Raw genomic sequence first — 19,884 nt, forward strand, 5'->3', positions numbered from 1 at the left:
CCCAGCATCCCAAACATGCTCAGCTGGTCCCAATGTGGGTGGGACAAGGATGAGCTGAGGCCTTCCTGGCACTGGCAAGGGGCAGGGGGGCTTCGGTGAGTGGGAGGGGGTGAAATCACCCGGATGTTGTGTTGGGGGTGGCAGCTCCAGTGCCCAGTGTTCCTTCCCTCCTGTGTCTGGGAGAGGGTGGGATGGGGAGGAAGATGAGGATGGGACGGAATGGGAATGGGAATGAGAATGAGGACTGGGGGGGATGGAAGTGAGGATGAGATGGGAAAGAAGGACAGAGATGGCCTGGGGGTGGCAGTGGGATAGGGATGGGATAGGGGGATGAGAATGGAGTGTGTGCCGGCCTAGCCCTGCTGTGCCACCCTGCCCTCCTCGAGAAGACCTGAAATCCCCAGTTCAGCTGGGACACCGAGTGCAGCAGCCCATGCCCCAGCACCCTCCTTGCCCAGGTGACACCCCCAGTAGCCCCACCTGACACATCCAGGAGGAGGGTTGAGCTCTGTCACAGTCACCCAAACCCACCGCCCGCCCTGTGCCCCCTGTCGCTTGTCCTGCTTCCCACCAGATTTCCAATGTGGCTGTAAAAGAGAAAATCCCAAAGGAGAATCGAGGCCCAAAGCCCAAGGGAGCCCCTCAGGTCCAGCCCTGAGGTCGGGGCGGGTGGCAGGGCTGATCCAACCCCAGGCAGAGGCACAGGGTGGCACCGGTCCCCTGACATCCCCTCCCGGTCCGGGCAGTGCCGCTGCCGCCGCCCCAATTAGCAGGGGAGATTACAGATCCTTCCCAAAGGGAGATTACCCTGCTCGGATCCTGCCACTTGCGCCGGCTTCCCGGCTGATTTGTCTGGGGCTGCAGCTAATCCCCTTCCGGGCAGACAGCAGATTGAGCCGCGATTCCCTCCTTCCCGGCCCCGCGGCCACGGGGCGGCCAACGGGCCCCGCTCGTCCCGCTAATCCCGGGGGAGCCGGGGGGAGAGGGGCTCCTTAATTGGGGATCTCTGGCAGAGCCCGCAGCGGCCGCACAGTCGCCGCCAGCCTGGCTGAGCGCCCGCCGTGCCGCGGCTCGGCAGGGACGGGGACAGGGACGGGGACAGGGACGGGGACACGGCTCGTGGCACGCGGGACCCCCGGGGTGCGGGCGGTGGGCGCGGGCGCAGCCATCCGGTGAAAATCAGCATGTTCGTTATGCAACGGCGCTGATTTATTCATGCCTGAACCGGGCACTGGCCTAGAAATTAGCCCGGGCGATGCCGGGGAGGGGCCGGGAAGATGCGGGAGCACACGGAGCCCCGGGGAGCGGCGGGAGCAACGCCGGGAGCAGCGCCGGGCACACCCCGGGCACCGGGGGTGGGTGCTCACCCCGCAGCGGCGATGCCGGACGGGGCTCTGGCTCCTACCCCGGATCCACGGGGCACAGGCACAAGCCCTCCTGGACGGGCAACGAGGGGGCTGAGCCCCCTTCTGCCACGCCAGAGCTCCCGGGGCCGCAGCCGCTGGCACAGGCTCGGGCTGGCCCGTGCGGGGCTGTGCAGGGCGGGGGCCGAAGCGGCGCTCAGGACACCCCTTGGAAAAGCAACAGCAGCGGAACAAGCGCCGTGCCCGGCCTGTCCCGGCACACGGGGATGAGCGCTCCAGCCTGGGAACAGAGAGCGCACGGGCATGGCTCCGCTGTGCAGGACCCCAGCCACCCTCTGTGTCCCTGCCCCGGAGCTGGAGGAACTGCTCGTGCCCCACAACACCCAAATCAAGTGCCAAAGCACGGGCAGGGATCTGGGCCATCCGTGGGCTGCCTTGGGATCACATCGGCCCCGGGAGCTGCAGCCAGGAGCCCGCGCTGGGACAAACGCCAGCGTCGGGAAGTGGCCGAGCCCCTGTGCAGCTTCCTGGGGTGACAGAGGGTTCCTCTGCGGCTCCATGTCACCGTGGGGGCTCTGGCAGTGCTGCCACGGGGCAGGGCGAAGCTCCAGCCGAGCGCAAGGACCAGCAGGACGGATGGGAAACACCCGGGACTCTGCTGAGAAAACATCTGCCGGCCCCCGCTCCGAGCCCCGGCCCGGGGGAGGGAACAGAGCGGCTGCATGCTCCCGGCCGAGAGGAAACAGATGCCACCGGCCCAGCCCAGGCATTTCCCGGCCCTGTCAGGGGGTGTTGAGGAAGCTGCAGGTAGCAGAGGCTGTGGGATCACATCCTGCCCTGGCTCTGCCTCCCTGCATCCTACTGGATATTTCAGTTTAGAACGGGAAGCAAGGCCTAGATAGGGATGCTGGGCACCCTCGGAGCAAGGGAGGGTCTTGGGATGCACGAATGGGGTCGGGAAGGTGGGAGTGGGCACAGACCTCGAGCAGGAGCCACTCGTGCCCTGGCACTGACGTGCACAGGTACAGAAACAGCTGTAGAAACCAGCAGAGATTTATTATCAGAACAAAACTCCCAAACATCTAAAGGCCACCAAGTGTCCCAGCACGGCCACCGCACTGGGACCAGGCTGTGGAGAACGAAGGAAGAGGGAGGGGAGAGCCTGACCCTGACCCCAGCCCCGCTCCCTGCCCGGCAGGACGGTCACTCCGTGGCCAGCTGCCGCTGCTGCTCCAGCAGGGATTCCAGGAGGTTGGCTCTCTGCACGGCCGCCTGCAAAGGAGCACAGGGGAGAGCTCACGGTGCCCGGCAGAGCCGCAGCCGGGCAGGGCGGGGCAGCCCTCACTCACCTCGTACTGCTTCCGCAGGCTGCTCATGCTCTCCTCCTTCCTCAGCACCGCCGCCTTCACCCTGACACGGACATGGGGGGCCAAACACCGGGCTTTCAGCCCCGGGAGCTCAGCCCCTCTCCCCCAGCCAAAGCTGGGCTCCGGGTGCCATCACACCTGGCAGCACCTTTATTGCATTGCTGGGTGCTGGGTAGTGTGGACTGACTGGTCTACAGGAAGAAAGGCACATTAGCTTCCTAAGTCCTAATTATCATAGTGTTTTAGGGATGTCCCAGCTGCCCTCAGCCTCTGTGGCTGTGCCCTGACCCTGGGCCCTGCCCCTCTGGAGAAGATCACTGTGGCTGCCATCACAGGTATCGTGTGTGAGCCTCGGAGAGCCCCCAGGAGGTGACACCGATCCTGGCCAGGGCTCCTGCCAGGGAGGAACACAGACAGAGCTGTGCTCCACTGGCCTCTCCTGGCACTCCTGTTCTGCAGGCAGGGACAGGAACAGCCCTGGGGACAGGATGGCACAGAGCAGGCCAGCAGCGACAAGGAACAGAGGATTCAGGGTGTCTGAGCAGCAGCCGGCTCGGGCAAGACTCCTCGGCCCGGTTTGCCTGGACAGGGCTGGAAGCCATTCCTGAGGATGCAGCACTGAGCTCCTGCACCACACCCGGGCTCCCTCACCTCCTGTGAACCTCCTCCAGCTCCCGGTCCTTCTCCCGCACCAGCCTGTCCAGCTCCAGCTGCTGCCGGGCCCTCAGCTCTGCCATCTCTGCCTTCAGCCGCGAACTCTCCTCCTCCGTCCCCACCAGCCTGTCCGCAAACTCCTGCCGGATCACCTCAGTCAGGCCTCTGTGCCCCTGGGACAGCTGGTCCCGCACACCCAGGCACGGGCCAGGCAGGGCCCTGGCTCTGCTCCTTGCTCACCTTCCGGATCTCCTCCACCTCCTGCTCCTTGTGCTTCAGCAGGCCCTGCAGCCGGACGCTCTCCCCTTCCAGCTCGGCCAGCCGCCCCTTGAGCTCATTGCAGCGCTCCTGCAGCTTCCGCTCCGACCGCTCCAGCTCCTGCAGCTCCACCTCGTACTTGTCTCGGATCCTCTTGATCCTACCGGCAGGAAGGACAGGCAGCCTGGCTCATCCCGCTGCTGCAGGGATCATCCCAGCCCCCTTCCTGCTGCAGGAGGGACCAGGGCACAGCAGCAAGGGCACAGCTGCCCCATGGGAGATCCAGGGCTGCTTCCTCAGGTGAGAGGTAAACTTTGTCCCTGTGAGCTGCTCCTTCCTGCACTAACACTGCTCCAGAGCTCACTGGAGAGATGCCCAGGGGACAGGGAAAAGGGACCAGCCCCTGGAGGACCTGGACCCTCCCTCCTCCCTTTCCCCCTCACCTGTTCTCTGCTGCCCTCTCACACTCCTCCTTGGCCAAGGACGTGTCGGCCTCCAGGCGCTGGATCACCAGCTCGATCTCCTTGTCCCTCTCCTTCCTCATCTCCTCCCGCAGCTCCCGCTCCCGAGAGAGCAGCCAGGCTTCCTGGGAACAGGGACAGCAAATGCGGCCTCAAATCCCTCTCAGAGCCCGTGGGTGGCACCTCCGGAGGACAGCTCTTGCCATTACCTCCTTCTTCACATAGTTGGCCTCCCAGGCCTGCTTCTCCAGCTCCAGCTGGTCCTTTAGCACCTTCAGTTCTGCCTGTGAGGAGAAGGGAAAACAACAGCTCAGCCCTGGGAGCATTCTGTGCCGGCTGGGAGCAGCTGCTGGCGCTGCCCCGGCGGGGTCCGAGGCCTGGTGGTGCCAGTGCCCAAAGGGCTGGAGGTGAGGGGGAACCAGACCTGGTGCCGCCTCTCCTGCTCCTCCTTCTCCTTGGCGTACTCGTCCCGCAGCGCCCGGGTGAGGGCCGAGCTGTTGGCCTCCAGCTGCCGCCGCAGCTCCTCCGCCTCCGCTCGCTGCCTGCACAGACACAGCTCCCAGCATCCACACCAGCACCTCTTCCCATGGGAGCCCGGCCCCAGGGCTGCCGCCAGCCCCAGGCCCCCAGCCTGCTCACCTGGCTGCTTGCTGGCTCAGCCGCTCCTTCTCCTCGGCCACCTCGGCATAGAGCCGGCGCCGCTGCAGCTCCAGTGCCTGCTCCTCCTGCTCCAGCTGCTGCTCACACCTGCGGGGCACAGACACTCCACGGATGTGCCTTTGAGCACTCGGCCTCTTCTCCACCCTGCCCTTCATGATGCCAGAGGACGCTCCTGGCTCAGGGGCATCGCCCACCTGAGGCCGGTGAAAAGAAAGGGGCTGCTCCCCACGGAGCTCCAGATTTTGGGATCTCACCAGCAGATTGATGCTGGACAGCACCCCAGAGCTGTGAGCCCCAAGGCAGCACTGAGCCCGGAGTGACGCACCTCTGCCGGGCCCGCTCCCGCTCCCGCTGGCTCTGCTCCTCCTTCTCCCGCTCCAGCAGCCCCCGCAGCTCCTGCGCCTGCCGCCCGTAGTGCTGGGCTGCCCGCTCGTCCGACTGCAGCAGCTCGGCCTCGTGCAGCAGCTTCAGCTGCCGGATGTCCTCGCGGTGCTTGGCCATGAGCTTCTGGATCTCCGGCTCCAGCCCTGCACAGCGGGAAGGGCGGTCACGGCTCGGCCCAGATCCCACCCCGCTGCCCTTGGCCGGCTCAAAGGGGCTGGTAAGAAGGGGGGATGAGCACAGAGGGGTTTTCCTGCCCTCTGGCATCTGCTCCACCAAAAACAGGGAGCAGACACTGCCCACACCAAGGAGCTCTTCCCAATCTGTCCTGGACCACCCTGGTGCTGTCCCGGCTCCACCTGCTGCTGAGGGAGCCTGCCCGTACCTTTCACAGTGATTTCTTTGATCTTTTTGGTTTTTTCCTCAATCCACTTCTCCCGTCGGACTTTCTCAGTTGCACTCATGAGTTCCTTCAGTTTCTTAATCTCCTGTTTGGAAGCAAATGGGAAAACCTCAGAGAAGCTGGGAGAGAAAAGCCCTGGGAGCCTGGGAGCCGGGCTGTTGGGAAGGAAGCTGTGGAGCTGCGCATGGATACAGGCACAGCCCTGGCCAGGTGTGTTCTTCCAGCCCAGAGAAGTGGCCACACACTCTCCTAGTGCCTTCTCCTCTATCCCCTTGGGAAAGTGCTCACTGCCAAGATATGAGAGCACCGACGGAGAGGGAAGGGGAACTGGGGGCTGCCAAGGGTCCCTGCATGCGGGGCAGCCCATCCGTCCCTGTGTGATGGTGCTTTCCTCTCCAGCCTTCCCTCTCCCTGCCACGGAAAGCACTCTGGCAGGGGGTGGAGCAGGGCCAGAGCAGGTCAGGGCACGAGAACAGAGGGCAAGGCACAAAAGAGAGCAAAGACCACATTTACCTCACAAAAGGGGCCCAAAGTGCGCCAGACCTGGGGAGAAAGAAAGGAGGGGATGGAGAGAGAAGGGGAATGTGGGGGAGAGGCAAATCCACACAGCCGTGTCTGTGGGAGCCACGGGCAGGGCGGAGCTGGGCAGGAGTCCGTGGTGGTGAGAGGAGACACAGCTCAAGGGGCAGGGACAGGGACATGCCAAGGGACTGGCCAGGAGCGTGCCACAGGGTCGGAGCCTGCTCCGGAGACCAAGGGACCCCCACGGTCTGGCCAGGCATGAGCTCAGCTCCAAGGTCAAGGACAAGCAGGCACCGGGATGGCAGAGCTGTGAGAAGCCCAGCGGTGCTGCCTTCCTACCAGGCCTGGCATGGGGCGAGCTGAGCTGTCTCCATCCACAGGGGAAGCAAAATTCCTCCATGGCATTGGGTTTGTGCCAGCATCACACCCCGGTCACCCCCAGCCTGGGAGAGCTCTGCTTACATGGGATCATGGAATCACAGAATGGTTTGGGTTGGAAGGGACCTTAAAGCTTCTCCAGTTCCATCCCCTGCCATGGGCAGGGACACCTGCCACTAGCCCAGGGTGCTCCAAGCCCTGTCCAACCTGGCCTTGGACACTTTCAGGGATGGGGCAGCCACAGCTGCTCTGGGCACCCTGTGCCAGATGTGTGGGAAGGATCTCTCTGAGCAGAGCCTGGGAGCTTACACTGTCCCTTGGTCAATGCCATGCTCCTGGCTCTGGGCAGCAGAGGACGGGAGCCTTTTGGGGAGCCAGGACAAAGCTCCGTGGTGACAGGGACCTCCTGTGCACAGGGAAGAGCTCCTTGGAGTGTCAAGATCCCACTGAGGTGACAGAGACTGTACTGCTCCGGGCAGAGGCCCCATTTGAGAAAAATCAGGACACACATGTCCCCCCACCTTCCCTGTCCCCTCACCAGCTCGTGCTGCTCCTGCATCTGGGTGATCTTCTGGCCATACTTGTGGTCCACTTGTTTCAGCTCTGCCACCACAGCCTCACATTTCTCACTCAGCACCTTCTTGTCATCGAGGAGCTGGGCAGGGGAAGGGGCCGGCATCAGGCAGGTGCAGCCACCTCAGCCTCTGCCTTCAGGAGCTGGGATGAGGGATTACCTGGTCGATGAAGGCCAGGTGCCTCTGGATAGCTGCCTCATACTGCTCCCTCTGCAGCCTGAGCTGGTGGCCGAGCTCCTTCTCGGTCTGTTTGACGTGGCGGTCGGTCAGCTCCCGCTGCTGAGTCTGTGGGGAGCAGGGATCAAACAGCCACAACATGGAAATCACCATCAGGCCAGGAAAATGAGGGACAGAGCTAAAGCAAAGCCCTGGTGCCCACATTTCCCACCCCTGTCAGCAGGAACATCCAGCCTCCCTGGAGTTCCGTCAGAGGAGAAGGGAGTTCAGCCCCAGGAGAAGGGGCTCCCCACTAGATGATCTTTAAGGTCCCTTCCAACCCAAACAATTCCATGATTCTGTAAAATCAAGGGATAACCCTGATCACATGCTTCATATCCCCGAGAACCACATGCAAGGCTGACACACCAGAGCAGTCTGCAGCAGGCTGATGGCTCTCTTCTTCTCCTCCACTTCCAGCTTCAGCCTCATCATGGAGCTTGTCACCTCCGTAGCAACAGCCGACACCTGCTCCACGTGAGCCAGCTCCTCTTCCAAAAGGAAGCCCTGCCACAGCAGAAAAAGCATGATGAAAAGGTGGTGGAACCACTTGGAGTGAGGACAGGGAGATGGGGATGATTCCCACCAGAGTCCCACAGCACAGATGGACTCACCTCCCGCTGCGTGGCCGAGGCAGCCGACCTGGGCCTCTCCTGCTCCGACTTCTCCATCTCATCCAGGAAACTGATGATGCTTTGGAGCTTGGCCTCTGAGAGCAGAGCCCCATCCTCGGGGACCCCCGGCGAGTGGTTCAGCTTCCCAAACTTCTCCAAGTTATCAGCAGTCAGGGAATTGGAGCTGGGCTCCTGCTGGGAATTCACCGTGGTGAATGAGCACCCAGGGGAAAGCTCGGGAGAAGAGGTGCTGGCTTCTCTCCACCACTGGAGCCCAGTCCTCCCACTGCAGCCCAGTAACCAGCCTCATCCTCTGGGCTAAACCCTGTCCCACCACCAGCCCTTGCATGGATTTGCTGTTCCTTGCAGATGTCCAAGCCCTTGACGCACCAAACAATTCCTCTATCACCTCCAAACTCCTCCATCTCCACCTCCAAATTCCTCCATCACTCACTCCAAGCTCCTCCACCACCTTCCCTGGCAGTGCCCAGCCGTTGCTCACCAGGCAGCCATCACTGTCCAAGGATGGACACAGCAGTCCCATCCCTCGGCTCACCCTGTCCATCCAGGCATATCTGTCCTTCTTGAGGAGCTTGGGTGGGGGCAGCAGCTCCGGCTCCTCCTCCAGCAGCCGGAGTGTGTCCAGCAGCTCATTGAGCGTGACCTTGGACGGAGCCCTGCTGCCAGCAGTCACTGCTGTCTCCAGGCCCTCGTTAGCCACCTCCCTGGAGCTCATATCCTAAGGAGAAGATGAGAGAGTGAGAGAGTTTTCTGGGTCTCCCCAGAAACCAGCAAAGGCTCTGCTGTCACGCTGGCAGAGCGGCTGCTGTCAGGACCCCCAGGAGGCACAGCCAGACCCACCTGCAGTTTGTCCTCTGCCCCGGGGTCCTGTGAGGGCACGGAGCCAAGAGCTGCCAGGCCGCTTCCTTCCGGCTCCGTGGCTGCCGAGGGGGAATTGGCCTCTACAGGAACCAGACTGCTGTCGGACACTCGCCCCAGCCAGCCCCTGGGAAGCAGCTCCTCAGAGCAAACAGCGCCTTGTCCCCTCCTTCCCCTCACTCCCAGAACTCTGGGGCACGCCAGAGGGACTCACCGGTGTTGTTGGCTTTGGTGAGGCTGCTGGCCGGGCTGACATTCCTGGCTGAGGCAGGTTTGGCACCAGGCTTCTTCTTGGGCACCCTCCTGCTCTCCTTCACCAGCACCAGCTCTTCTGCTGAGTGCTGCATCTCCGAGGCCTTTTGGGCTCTTTTCTGGTGCAGCTCCTGCAGGGACAGAGGAGCCATCGATGCCCTGAAGTTTTGGGAAGGCACAAGCCTGTGTTTGCAAGGCTGTGGCAGCGTTTTTGCATCCTCCAGCTGCTCACTGCTGTGTCTCCCCCAATCCCCCCCCGATGGAACATGATTCCAATTAGAGCAAAGAAAATTTGGGGTTTAAAACATCCCCAGCTTTACTGCCAACTCCTGCAGCCTGTGCCAAGCCCATCTGCACCACCAGCTGCAAGAGCAGGGTGACAATGACGTGTTGCTTCCTGCCAAGGGACGTGGAGCAGTACTCGGCCCTCTCCGGAGGAACCCTGCTCCTGAGGAGGGTCCCATTCCCAGGGCACGCACATCCTCAGCCATTCCAAGGAGCCTGGAGTCTCCCTGTCTCAACAGCACCATTTTCCTGAGCACTACATGGAAACCAGCACTGTCTTCTCAAGCTCAGAACGAGCTGCCAAGGCTTGGCAGGAGCACAGCAGGAAACCGCTCTGTGGCACCTCCGTCTCCAGAGGGAGCGCTCCATTTCCAAGGCTGGCTCTGATCCTGCCCCATGCCAAGCCCTTGGAGATGCAGAGAGGCCTCTCGCTGCCTCGTCAGATGATGCCAACAAATGGTGTCACACAGGCCACGACAGCCTGGCCCTGGCCCTACCTGGATGGCAGCGTGCCGGGCCAGGCGCGCCTTCTCCTCTCGGATCTTCCGGCGTTCCTCGTCCTTCCTCTCCTGCAAATTCAGGATGTTCCCCTCCTCCATCCGCTGCTGCCTTTCCTTCCAGAAAGGAGGATCACAAGTGTTACTGAGAGTTCTCCAGCACCCACCACTGAGAAGTGTGAGGGGCACCCACACCTGAGTCACCCCATATCCAGGCTTTCCATCCTCCCCTCTGTGCAGGTGAGGAGCCCTTGGCACAGCTCCACTTTGGAGCAGCTCATTTTCTTTAGATCCTCAATGCAATTATTATTATTATTATTATTATTATTATTATGTCATCATCTGGGTCTGCAACCACCAAGGAGACAAGGCTTAAAAATAGACTCACATACAAGAGCAAGGGAGCTTTTCATTACTGGGATAAATAATTGAACACAAAGAAACACAAATAGCTGTGAAACGTCATCACTCTAACAAGCCACCTCATTAGGGATTCATTAGGATGAGCCGAGATGGGGCATCCCTTCTCCGGCCACCAGTGTGGCCCAGACAATGGCAATTACGGGAGGCTTGTGCTGCTACTGCCAGTGTCTGCCTGCTCCCAGGCAGGGGGCTGGGGGAACTGGAGCCGGGTGGTGCTGAGCCCTTGGACCTCAGCTCCGGCTGGAACCCAGCCCAGGCTAATCCCTGGACACAGCCAGCAGCGCTCTGAGGGAACAGGACCCTCCCCAGCTCTCTGGACCATGGAGGGGCTGGTTGGATGCAAAGCCAGAACCCCCTCGACTCTCACAGCCCAGGTCTGGTGACTAAAGGGACCGAATTGCGCGGCCAGCGGGACAGCGTGTCAGAGGGTCTGGGCTACAGAGCAGGGCACAGGACCAACCTCCCTTTTGGCAGCCATCAGGCGCCCCAGAGCCGCAGCCGCCGTCCTGTGCCGCTGCGAGTGCCGCCGGTACCAGCGCTGGATGGTGACAGCAGCCAGGTTCACCTGCTGGATGAACCTGTGGGGACAGGGAGGGAGGGTCAGCATGGCCCCAGGGGCAGCAGAGCACAGGCGGCTTCCCCACAGCACCGGGACCTGCAGGTGCACTAAGAGTGGCCCTTCCCCCGTGTGAAATCCCACAGGACAAGAACAAGCTCCCCTGGAGCTCCTCACTCCTCCTGGCACCGTCCTCCTGCCCCTTCCCTCACCTCTCGGCCTCCTCCTCGGTCACCTCCCTCCTCCGGGGAATGCTGCTGCTGCTGCTGCTGTTGTTGTTACGGGTCATGATGTTGTTGCTGGAGAAATTCTTCTGAGACTTGACGAAGCTGCTGCTGCCTTCCCCGTCCTCGTTCGAGGTCGCTTTGACGACATTGCTGGGACAGAAGGTGAAGCCACTCAGCCCTGTCCTGTGCCACACACGACCCCGTGGCCAGCCCAGCTGCAGAGCCCCCACACTCACTTGAGGGAACTGGGAGCCTGGTTGGAGCTCTTGGGAGCAGGGCCCTTCTCAGCAGTGGAGTAGTTGTTGTGCACCATGGTGGTGACGCAGTTGCCCATCGCGCCCTTGTTGCTCCTTGTGTGGCGAGAACAGGAGCATCAGGAGCAGCACCTTCCCCTCTCCAGGTGTTTTCTCCACGCAGTTCTGCCCACCCCCGCTCAGGACCCCCTGTCCTACCTGTTGTTGGCGGTGAAGTTGGCAGCCAGGAGCACGGTGGCTTCCTTCCTCCTCATGCCCGCGGGCGGCTCGAGGCCGTGGGAGCCGGAGGGGCCCGGGAATGCCCGGGGCTGGTCATCCTGCCACAGAGTCAGCAGGGATAAGGCTACTAAACCCACCCCCTCAAATACCACCAGGAGCACAGAGCCGGCCTGGCCCACCCACTCCCAGAGCCTGCTGTCCTCACCAGGATATTCCACGTGGTTTTCTTTTCTGGGGAAGTTTTGCTCAGAGTTGCCAGTTTCTTCCTTCCTCCTGGATCGCTCTCAAAGAAGGCCAGGAAGTCTCCTGTCTGCTCCGAGCTTTAGCCAGACCCAGGGAAGGCAGAGAGGAGAGAACAGGGGTTCTGGGATAACTCACAGCCACAGGACACGCTCTGGCCATGCAGGGCACTTGGATACTCCAGTGTGACACAAGGGGACAAAGGAGCTGGAGAATTGTTACACGGCCACAAAATCCACAAATAACTCCTTTTTACACAGAGCTTTGGGTTTGAGGGTGGTATGTGGTGATAGGGATGGGCACAGACCAACAGGAGAACAGAAAATCCCAACTCAGAAGGCATTGGGAACAGAGAGCTTTTGTCTCCTCACACAGCCCAGTTATGGCCTTGGTGGGTCCATGAGGGCTATTGGAATTAAATGGAATGGTTTTTGTGACAGCCACAGAAATACACTTCATTTCCCTGAATAGAAATTCTTCCCTGTGATGACACTGAGGCCCTGGCACAGGTTGCCCACAGAAGCTGGGCACTTCTCTGGCAGAGAAGTGTCCCAGGCCAGATTAGACAGGGCTTGGAGCAATGTGGTCTAGTGGAAGGTGTCCCTGCATGGGACTTTAAGGTCATTTCCTACCCAGGCCATTCTGTGATCCTATGAAACGCTAAACAAGGGACCTCCTCTTCAAAAAAATAACCAAAGCCCCAGACCTTGGTTTTCCAGGGCCAGGCTTTAACTCCTGGTGTGCACAACAGAACTCAGGGTACATTTTGGAAAGGCTCCTGTTCCCCCACAGGACCAGGGAGGTTGGACACAGGGGTGGGGTGTCCCCCAGGGGCACCCACAGGATGGATGGACACACGTCCGTGGCTGGAGCTGTACCTGTGTGAGCTGTTCACCCGCTGGTTCACCTGCGTGGTGCTGTTGGACCTGCGCAGGTTGTTCATGGCCCGGGATCCCGCATCCTCCTGCGGAGAGCAGGGATAAATCCAGCAGCCACGTTCAGGAGGAGCACAGGCAGGCTCCCCCACCCCCTCACCCAGCGGGACACGGAGTTCTCGCTGCCCCAGGGCTGCCAAGCTCTCCTTGAGGCAGCGGGCAATGACACCTCGCTCGGGCGCTGCTGAGCCAGCAGGAACACGTTCCTTAGCACAAGCTCCCGGGAACAAGGGCACGGGAATGCTGCCAAGGGATTACTCAGCATGGAGCACAGACTGTCTGCTGCTGGATCCTGACGGAGCCCAGAAAGCACCTGGGGCTCATTCTCTGGGGAACCCCCACTCAGGAGCGGCAGGAACAGGGGGTGCTCGATGAGGGGCAGGCTGGGCCTGACATCCCAGCAGGAGACACCAGGAAATCGGCAGTTTCCAGACGGAAACTGGTGCAGGGAGCTGAAGGGCAAGGAAGGGAAAAGAAGGAATCCTGACGCTCCCTACTTGCTGTTCTGCATCGAGCAGAGAACCACGAGCAGCGACCGCCGAGGGCGGTGCCAGAACAAAGCCGGGCTGGTGCTGGGGGAACCACGGCATGCACGGAGCCATCCCAAATCCCAGGCACGCACTCCCTGCCCTGGCACAGGCGGGGGGAAGGACACGGGCTCACCGGGGCGTTTCTCTTGGCTTTGCTGTCGGCAGCCACGGACACGGAGCGCGCCATGAGCTTGGCAGGAGAGGCGCTGCCGGGGCGGCGCGACACCGGCGCCGGGAGCCCCGTCAGGATCAGGTCTGCGACATCGGAGCTCTGGACGGAGCAGCAGCTCCGGGTGCTCTTCATGCTGGAGCAGAAGGAAGGAGCCCTGGAAGCACAGCGCAGAGAGAGGGGAAGGCATGGAGCATCCAGCCTCGGAACCAGGCGCTCTGGCTCCTGCAAACACCGGCACACGGTGCTGGAACTGTTCCAACAGCACAAAACACCTTCCTCCAAATTGCCACATGGCAAATAACCCCAAGCACAGCCCGGGAGAGGCTCCGGGTGAACTCCTCACTGCTTTCACCCAACACTCTGGCTGCCCATGAGCTGCTGTCCCATTTATGGGCCGGGATTCCAGCAGAGGACGAAAGGGAGGGAAAAGCCCTGCTCCCCATCCCGGGCTCCTTCACTCCACACAGCCCACGGCTGCCAGAGGATCACACGGGCCCGGAACGGCCTTATCTGTGCAGGCTGGAGGTTCAGCTCACCCCACATCAGGTTGGGATGCTGAAGAACCACCTGGGCAGCTCCCAGGGGATCCTCCGCCCACCCAGCTCCCAATCCCTGCCGAGGGTTTATTTGGAACTGTCCCTGCCCTCTCAGGGGGCACAGGGAGGGCTGGGCCCCCTCCCAGCTCGGGGCAGCACATTCCCACCTTTTCCCCCTCTGCATTTCCCCAGCCCCATTGCTAAGCCAGGAAAAGACCACATCACTTTTTTCTTTACATTTATTACCCACACTGCCCCTAAACCCGCTCCCCTGGCAGCCCTGGCTTCCCCTCTCAGGGCTCCACCAAAGCCCTCGGCAATGCCTCTGGCTCCACAGCCTGGGGAAACAAACGGCTCTCATGGAAACCGCTGGGCTCACGGCAGGAAAGCAGGGCTCAGGAGCCCAGGCCCAGCACAGCACCCCGAGCCCCTCAAAGCCCTGAAGCTCAGACTCCCTAGCTCTGAAGCCCCACGGCCCCAAGCCCCCCTATGACCCAGAGGCAAGCCCTGGCCCCTAAGCTCCCAAATCCCTGAGCTCCTCAGGATCACCCAGGTCGCACACCTATTCCTCTAAGCTCCCAAAACCCAGACCCCAAAAATTCCCCCACTGCCAAGGCCCAGAACCCCAGCCACAGGTGCAAGCCCAAGCTCCCAGTGCACAGATGCCCCCAGGACCTCCTAGGACACCCATCCCCAGGCCCCAAGCCCCCCAAGTCCCAGACCTCCACCAAGAGCCCCCCAAGCCCCAGACCCCTCCCCAGGACCCCCAGAACACCTAGGCCCAAGCACCCCACGACCCCAGCCCATATCCCCAGGCCCCAAGCCCCTCATGACCCAGACTCTTTCAGAACCCCCCAACTCCCAATCCCCGCAGACCCCCAGCCCAGACCCCAAACCCTCCAAGCTCTCCCACGCCCCAAATCGCCAGATCCCAACCCCTCACGACCACGGCAATGGGCCCCACGCACCCACACGCGGGTGAGACCCCCCTCGCTCCGGGGGCGATGCCGAGAGCGAGGCCCTGGCCCTGTCCCAGCTCCCCCTGGAACTCCCTGCGCTCCCCCGGCCCCCGCTCGGCCGCCATTAAACGCCCCCCAGCCCCTCACCTACGGCCGCGCTCCGGCCACAGCCACCGGGCGGGGCCGGCGGCCAGCGACCAATGGGAAGGGAGGGAAGGGCGGGGGAAGAGACGCGATTGGCTGAGGCGGAAAAAGGGGGCGGGAACAAGGAGGGATGGAGGCGGGGGCGCGGCTGGCGGAGGGGGGCGGGGATTAGCGGGAGTGAGCCAATGGGGTGAGAGGAAGGAGAGGGGCGTGGCTTCGGAAGGCGGGGAAATGGGCGGGGCTTGGCCCACGTGGGCGGGGGGCGTCATGGGGTTTTTGGGGGGAAAATGGGGAAAATGGAAATATTGGGGAGCTGAGAGGAGGACTGGGGCTAGTGGGGAGCTATGGGGAGGGGGGAGCCGTGGAAGATGGGGGAGTCATAGGGCTATTGAGGGAGGTGGGTTGGAGAGGGGAATCTATGGGGCAGGGGGGGTCATGGGAGTACTGGGGGGCCATGGGAAAAAGTGGAGCTGTTAGGGGGTTCTGGGGTAAGGGGAGAGCTGGGAGGAAGAGGGGAAACCATGGGGCTACTAGAGGGGCCGTGGGGTGGGGGAGAACAGTGGGGTAGGGGGAAAGCTGTGGGGCTGTTGGGCGGCCATGGGGCTATAGGAAAATGTGGGGCTGCGGGCCAGGAGGAGCTATGGGCCAGGCTCCATCAGCGGCGCAGGAAGAAGCCACACATTCCCAGACCCGAGTGGGGGTTTATTGGTGGGTCCCGGCCCCATGGGGACAGTGCCTTCTCCCACCCCACCCCCACAGAGCCCAGGCTGGAGCTGGGGGCCACCCAAGAGCGCTCATGGCCGTGCTGGGGTCCCCAAAGCACCCCCAGCTCAGTCCCAGCGGGTCCCACACCCCCGTCCGGCTCAGAGGAGCAAGAGGTCGTACCCCTCTGCCTGCCCTGGAACACCACAGACAGCAAGAGGGGCATTGTCCCCTGATGGAAGCCCTGGCCCCTGCGGCCATTTCACAGCCCGTGTCCCCCTGAGGCACCAGGACAGCGCAGGCCCCGCAGGGAGGGGGGCACAGCCCCCCAGCCCCCGGGGCCCGACAGCAGCTACATGTTGAGGAAGGCGAAGGCCGATGGCTGCCGGGTGCCCTCCATGTCCGACCCCCCATCTTGGGGCTGGGACGGCGTCTGTGGCTCCGCCAGCGGCGAGTGTGGCCGGAGCACCGCACCGGGACGGGCCACCAGCTCCATGCCGGCGAACAGGGACAGGCTGGGGGCCGCCGTGTGCCCTGCCAGCCTGCTCCCCCCGTCCTGCTCACAGGGACAGGCCGGCACCGCGGCCCCGGGCTGCCCGGGGGGCTCCGATCCCACCCCCGGCTCCTCAGCGGGGGCCGTGGGGGCCGCAGGGGTCGGGGCCGGGCTCAGGGGGGTCAGGAAGCTCTCGTGCGCCAGGGCCGGGATGTCCACGAGCAGGTCCTCGGCCGAGCCCACCGAGGGGGCTGAGGGCGGGCGTGGGGCCCTCGGGGAGGGCTGGGCCCGGCACAGGGCCTCGAACTGCCGCAGCATCTGGGACAGGGGATGGGCGGAGTGAGGGCGGCTCGGGAAAGGGGCTTGGCCCTGGCACCTTTTCCCAGGCAGAGGGACTGTCCCCAGTGTCCCCTCCCAGGGCTCAGAGGGAACATCACCCCACCCAGGCTCCCCGCTCCTGGGAAAGATCCCACCCCTCTGGGACATACACGCAGCCATTCCCAAGAGCTGTGTGTCCCCCAAGGGCTGTCAAACCCATCCCAGGAGCCCCCACCCTGGGGATTGGGCACAGGGCTGTCCCCAGAGTCACCTTTGTTGCTCGGTTGGCCACAGGCCCAGGGCTGCCTTGGCTGAGGTGCTGCAGGCGCTGCCGGGTCACGGTGAAGATCTGCTCCGGGGAGAGCAGGTCGGAGCAGCCGAGGGCAGAGATGGCACACATGGACCTCTGTGGGAACAGGGAGCGTGGCTGAGCCAGGCAGGCCCCCAAACATCCCCCAGCCCTCCCCGGGGAGCCCCCTGTGCTCACCATGCGGACGCTGTCACTGGGATCCTCCAGCGCCCGGCCCAGCAGCTCCAGCACCACCTCACAGTTCAGGAGCCCACACCTGCACAGGGATGGGGGTCACCGCAGCCCCTTCCCATCCCGGGGGTGCAGGCCCAGGTAGCCAGGGAAGGACTCAGGTTGCCCCCCAGAAGCCCCCACAGCCCCAAAGAGCACCTGCCTCCATCACTTACTCCTTGAGGAAGTGCTGAGCTTCCTCCCTGATGAGGAAGACCCTGGCCCCGCGCATCAGTCCCGACACCAGGCTCAGCTCCCGCCGGCAGTCACCCGGGCTGTCAGCGTCCACCCTGCTGGGGACACACCTCGTGGGGGCAGGGGCCACTTGCTTACTCCTGCTGGGGGCCCTGCACAGCCCCCGACAGACAGGGACCCCCACCCAGAGCAGCTCTGCCCGCCCATGCCCGGCAGGACGAACATCCCAGGAGGCACACACTCTGGATTAGCAGTGTGGAAACAAGGGCAGCGCACCTGGGGACGCACCTGGGACAGTCCCAGGGCAGGGGAGCCCCCCGGGCCCCTCTCACCTGTCAGCCCCGTGGCTGAGCTCCCGGCTGGCCCCAGAGCGGCTGTCGCTGCCGGATTTGCTGCCGGAGTCCGAGGTGCGGCTCCGCTCGTTGCCCTGCGAGGATTCCCGGGAGCTGTGCCCGCTGTCCGCCTCCTCCCAGCCACCCCCGGCCAGCCCCGGCTGGTGGCTCACTGCAGGGACAGTGGTGCTGAGCTGAAACCCCCCAGGACGGGTGGGGACCCCCCAGATTGCCCTGGCTGCTCCGGCAGGACCCACCTCGGGATCCGCGTGGCGTGGGAGGAGCCGGGGGTGGCATGGCCGGGCTGCTGGCTGGGGATGGGGCTCGGACGGGCTCGTAGGTGTCCTCGGGGAGGTCCCCACGGAGCCGCTGGGGCCCCCCCGGCGCCGGGAGCACGGCCTGGGCCACGGCCTCGGCTGCTCGCTGGAGGCTGCTCAGCAGGGCCTCCCCTGTGGAAGCTGCGAGGGGCTGGGATGTTGGGAGAATTCCGGGAGCCCAGCCCCATGGGGATCACCCCAACACTGGGCTCCAGGCTGGGAAAGGGGGGTGAGGGAACTCTGGCAGCTCAGAGGACGAGGCACAGAGTGACCCCCATGGCCCTGCCCCAGCTCCCAGTGGGAAAGGACTCAGTGAGGGCCCGGCCAGGACTCACCGGAGCCGCTTTTGTCACTGCTGAAGCCGAATCCCTGCAGGGAGCCACAGGGGCTGGGGCTGGAGCCCATCCCTGGGGGAGAAACAGGGAATGTCAGAGGGAGCACAGGCACTCAGGGTTCCCCTTTCCTGCTGTTTCCCTGCCCCCCCTGACCGAGGGCCCGTCCCGGGGGGGCTGCGCTCACCGGCAGGGGCCGGGGGCCGGGCGGGCAGCGCCAGGGGCTGCGGCAGCGGCGCATCTGAGAACAGAATGGTGGCCAAATCCTGCGGGATTGAGAGAGAGAGGAGCGTGGGCAGCGCTGGGAACCCCGGAGTCCCCAGAGGAGGGGGCTGGGGGCTGCCCTGTCCCTCCAGCACCCACCTGTGCGGCAGCCCGCACCTTCTGGTTCAAGCTGTTGCCGTGGAGGGGGTCTGGGGGCCCGGAGAACACTGCAGACACACAGAGGGGAGCATGGGGGATGCTCCCAGGTGGGGTAGGACCCCGCTCCTGGCACAGCCCCCGCAGCAGGAGCCCTTCTGAGGTCTCCAGCCCTCCATGGGGCTGTTTCTGCTCTCCCAAGTGCCCCCAGCCCATTACCCGCGGCCTCTCGGATGAAGTTGGCGTTCCTCTTCAGCTGTAGGACGAACTGGGGGGAGCCCTGGGAGCAGGTGTGCAGCAGGATCTTCAGCACCTGGCTCGGGGGACAAGGACAAGTCACAGCTGCCCTCCCTGGAGCGGGGGGTTCCATCCCATCACCCACCCAGTGCTCCCAGCACGGACCCACCTTCAACTTGACGTGGCAGGAACTGCTCTGCAGCCGTGTGAGGAGATGCTCCAGCAGGCACTGGCTGCTCCCGGGGGACTCGTGGGAGATCTCTAGGGACGGGTTAGGGATCCAGCCGGGACCGGAGGGCACCAGCAGCCCCCCGAGTGCCAGGAATTCAGCCCCTCCACAGGGTCCCAGCCAGGGCCCATAGTACCACGGCTGCCCACAACCAGCCCCGCAGACCTCCAGCGCCCACCACGGCCTGGAACAGCCCCGGGGAACTCCCCCTGTCCCGGGATCCCCTCCCTGCCCGGGGAAACCCCTGCCCGGGGCCCCTCCCGGCTCCCCGAAGGATACTGGCAATCTCCTCGAACAGGTACCCAGGGCAGGGGGTGTCGTCGTCGGCTGTGCCCCTCAGCAACACCGGCAGCTGGAGGAGGAGGGGGCGGCGTGAGGGGGCGGACCCGACCCGGACCCCGGTGGCGGGGACTGGACCGAGGCCCAGGGGCAGGCCCGACCCCGTCAGGGCTGTGTGAGACCGCTGTAGGAGCCCGTGGGGGGGTGCAGCGATGACGTCGCGGGTGGGCAGTGACGCCACGCCCCCTGCAGCCCCCTCCCACCCCCCAAGACCCCCCGTCCGTACCCGGCTCAGGAAACTCAGCCGGTCCCGCAGCGGAGCCGCCATGACACTGCCGGCACCGGCCCTGCCCGGCCCCTCAGCGGCGTCAGGGCACCGCCCCCCGGAAGCTGTTCTGCACCAATCAGAGGGCGAGGTTCTGCCGCTCAACCAATCATCGGCGAGAGGGGGCGGGGATCCAGCCGGAAGGGCCCCACGGGATTGACGCCCGAAGGAGGCGGGAAGTAAACAACCGGCATTTCCGCCAATCAGAGCCGCCCGTGCCGAGCGGCCAATCAGAAGCGGCTCGGTTCGAGGAGCTACCGCCCAATAGAAGAGCGCGGCGTGTG

At 63.7% G+C, this 19,884-nt stretch overlaps 2 protein-coding genes across 8 annotated transcripts; both read right to left on the reverse strand.

Moving 5' to 3' along the window:
* Positions 1 to 2,401: 2,401 nt before the first annotated feature.
* CEP131 (centrosomal protein 131) lies at positions 2,402 to 15,245 on the reverse strand. Of its 6 annotated transcripts, none has more exons than XM_048323896.1 (27): positions 14,965 to 15,245; positions 13,284 to 13,476; positions 12,564 to 12,649; positions 11,651 to 11,765; positions 11,425 to 11,543; positions 11,209 to 11,322; positions 10,958 to 11,122; positions 10,650 to 10,767; positions 9,767 to 9,883; positions 8,947 to 9,115; positions 8,715 to 8,794; positions 8,410 to 8,592; positions 7,854 to 8,048; positions 7,609 to 7,746; positions 7,183 to 7,308; positions 6,987 to 7,103; positions 6,062 to 6,091; positions 5,531 to 5,633; positions 5,090 to 5,291; positions 4,744 to 4,851; positions 4,529 to 4,646; positions 4,314 to 4,388; positions 4,087 to 4,229; positions 3,626 to 3,803; positions 3,383 to 3,525; positions 2,714 to 2,774; positions 2,402 to 2,636 (listed from the first exon to the last, which is right to left on the reverse strand). In XM_048323896.1, the coding sequence occupies exons 1-27, from the start codon at positions 15,228 to 15,230 to the stop codon at positions 2,568 to 2,570; spliced, it is 3,531 nt and encodes a 1,176-aa protein (XP_048179853.1). In that variant the 5' UTR covers positions 15,231 to 15,245; the 3' UTR covers positions 2,402 to 2,567. The 6 variants fall into 6 exon arrangements, 5 of the variants coding, with proteins under 5 accessions (XP_048179853.1, XP_048179852.1, XP_048179851.1 ...); XM_048323895.1 differs by having other exon boundaries at positions 7,854 to 8,045; positions 8,715 to 8,815; XM_048323894.1 differs by having other exon boundaries at positions 8,715 to 8,815.
* Positions 15,246 to 15,642: 397 nt separating this feature from the next.
* On the reverse strand, positions 15,643 to 19,632 carry TEPSIN (TEPSIN adaptor related protein complex 4 accessory protein). Of its 2 annotated transcripts, none has more exons than XM_048323901.1 (13): positions 19,562 to 19,632; positions 19,276 to 19,348; positions 18,937 to 19,028; positions 18,750 to 18,843; positions 18,534 to 18,601; positions 18,358 to 18,436; positions 18,174 to 18,245; positions 17,779 to 17,979; positions 17,522 to 17,693; positions 17,171 to 17,284; positions 16,962 to 17,040; positions 16,746 to 16,880; positions 15,643 to 16,474 (listed from the first exon to the last, which is right to left on the reverse strand). In XM_048323901.1, the coding sequence occupies exons 1-13, from the start codon at positions 19,601 to 19,603 to the stop codon at positions 16,016 to 16,018; spliced, it is 1,680 nt and encodes a 559-aa protein (XP_048179858.1). In that variant the 5' UTR covers positions 19,604 to 19,632; the 3' UTR covers positions 15,643 to 16,015. The 2 variants fall into 2 exon arrangements, with proteins under 2 accessions (XP_048179858.1, XP_048179857.1); XM_048323900.1 differs by having other exon boundaries at positions 17,171 to 17,287.
* Positions 19,633 to 19,884: the final 252 nt, after the last annotated feature.

This window comes from Corvus hawaiiensis, chromosome 19, assembly GCF_020740725.1.
Source record: "Corvus hawaiiensis isolate bCorHaw1 chromosome 19, bCorHaw1.pri.cur, whole genome shotgun sequence".
In the NCBI taxonomy this organism is placed as follows: Eukaryota; Metazoa; Chordata; class Aves; order Passeriformes; family Corvidae; genus Corvus; species Corvus hawaiiensis.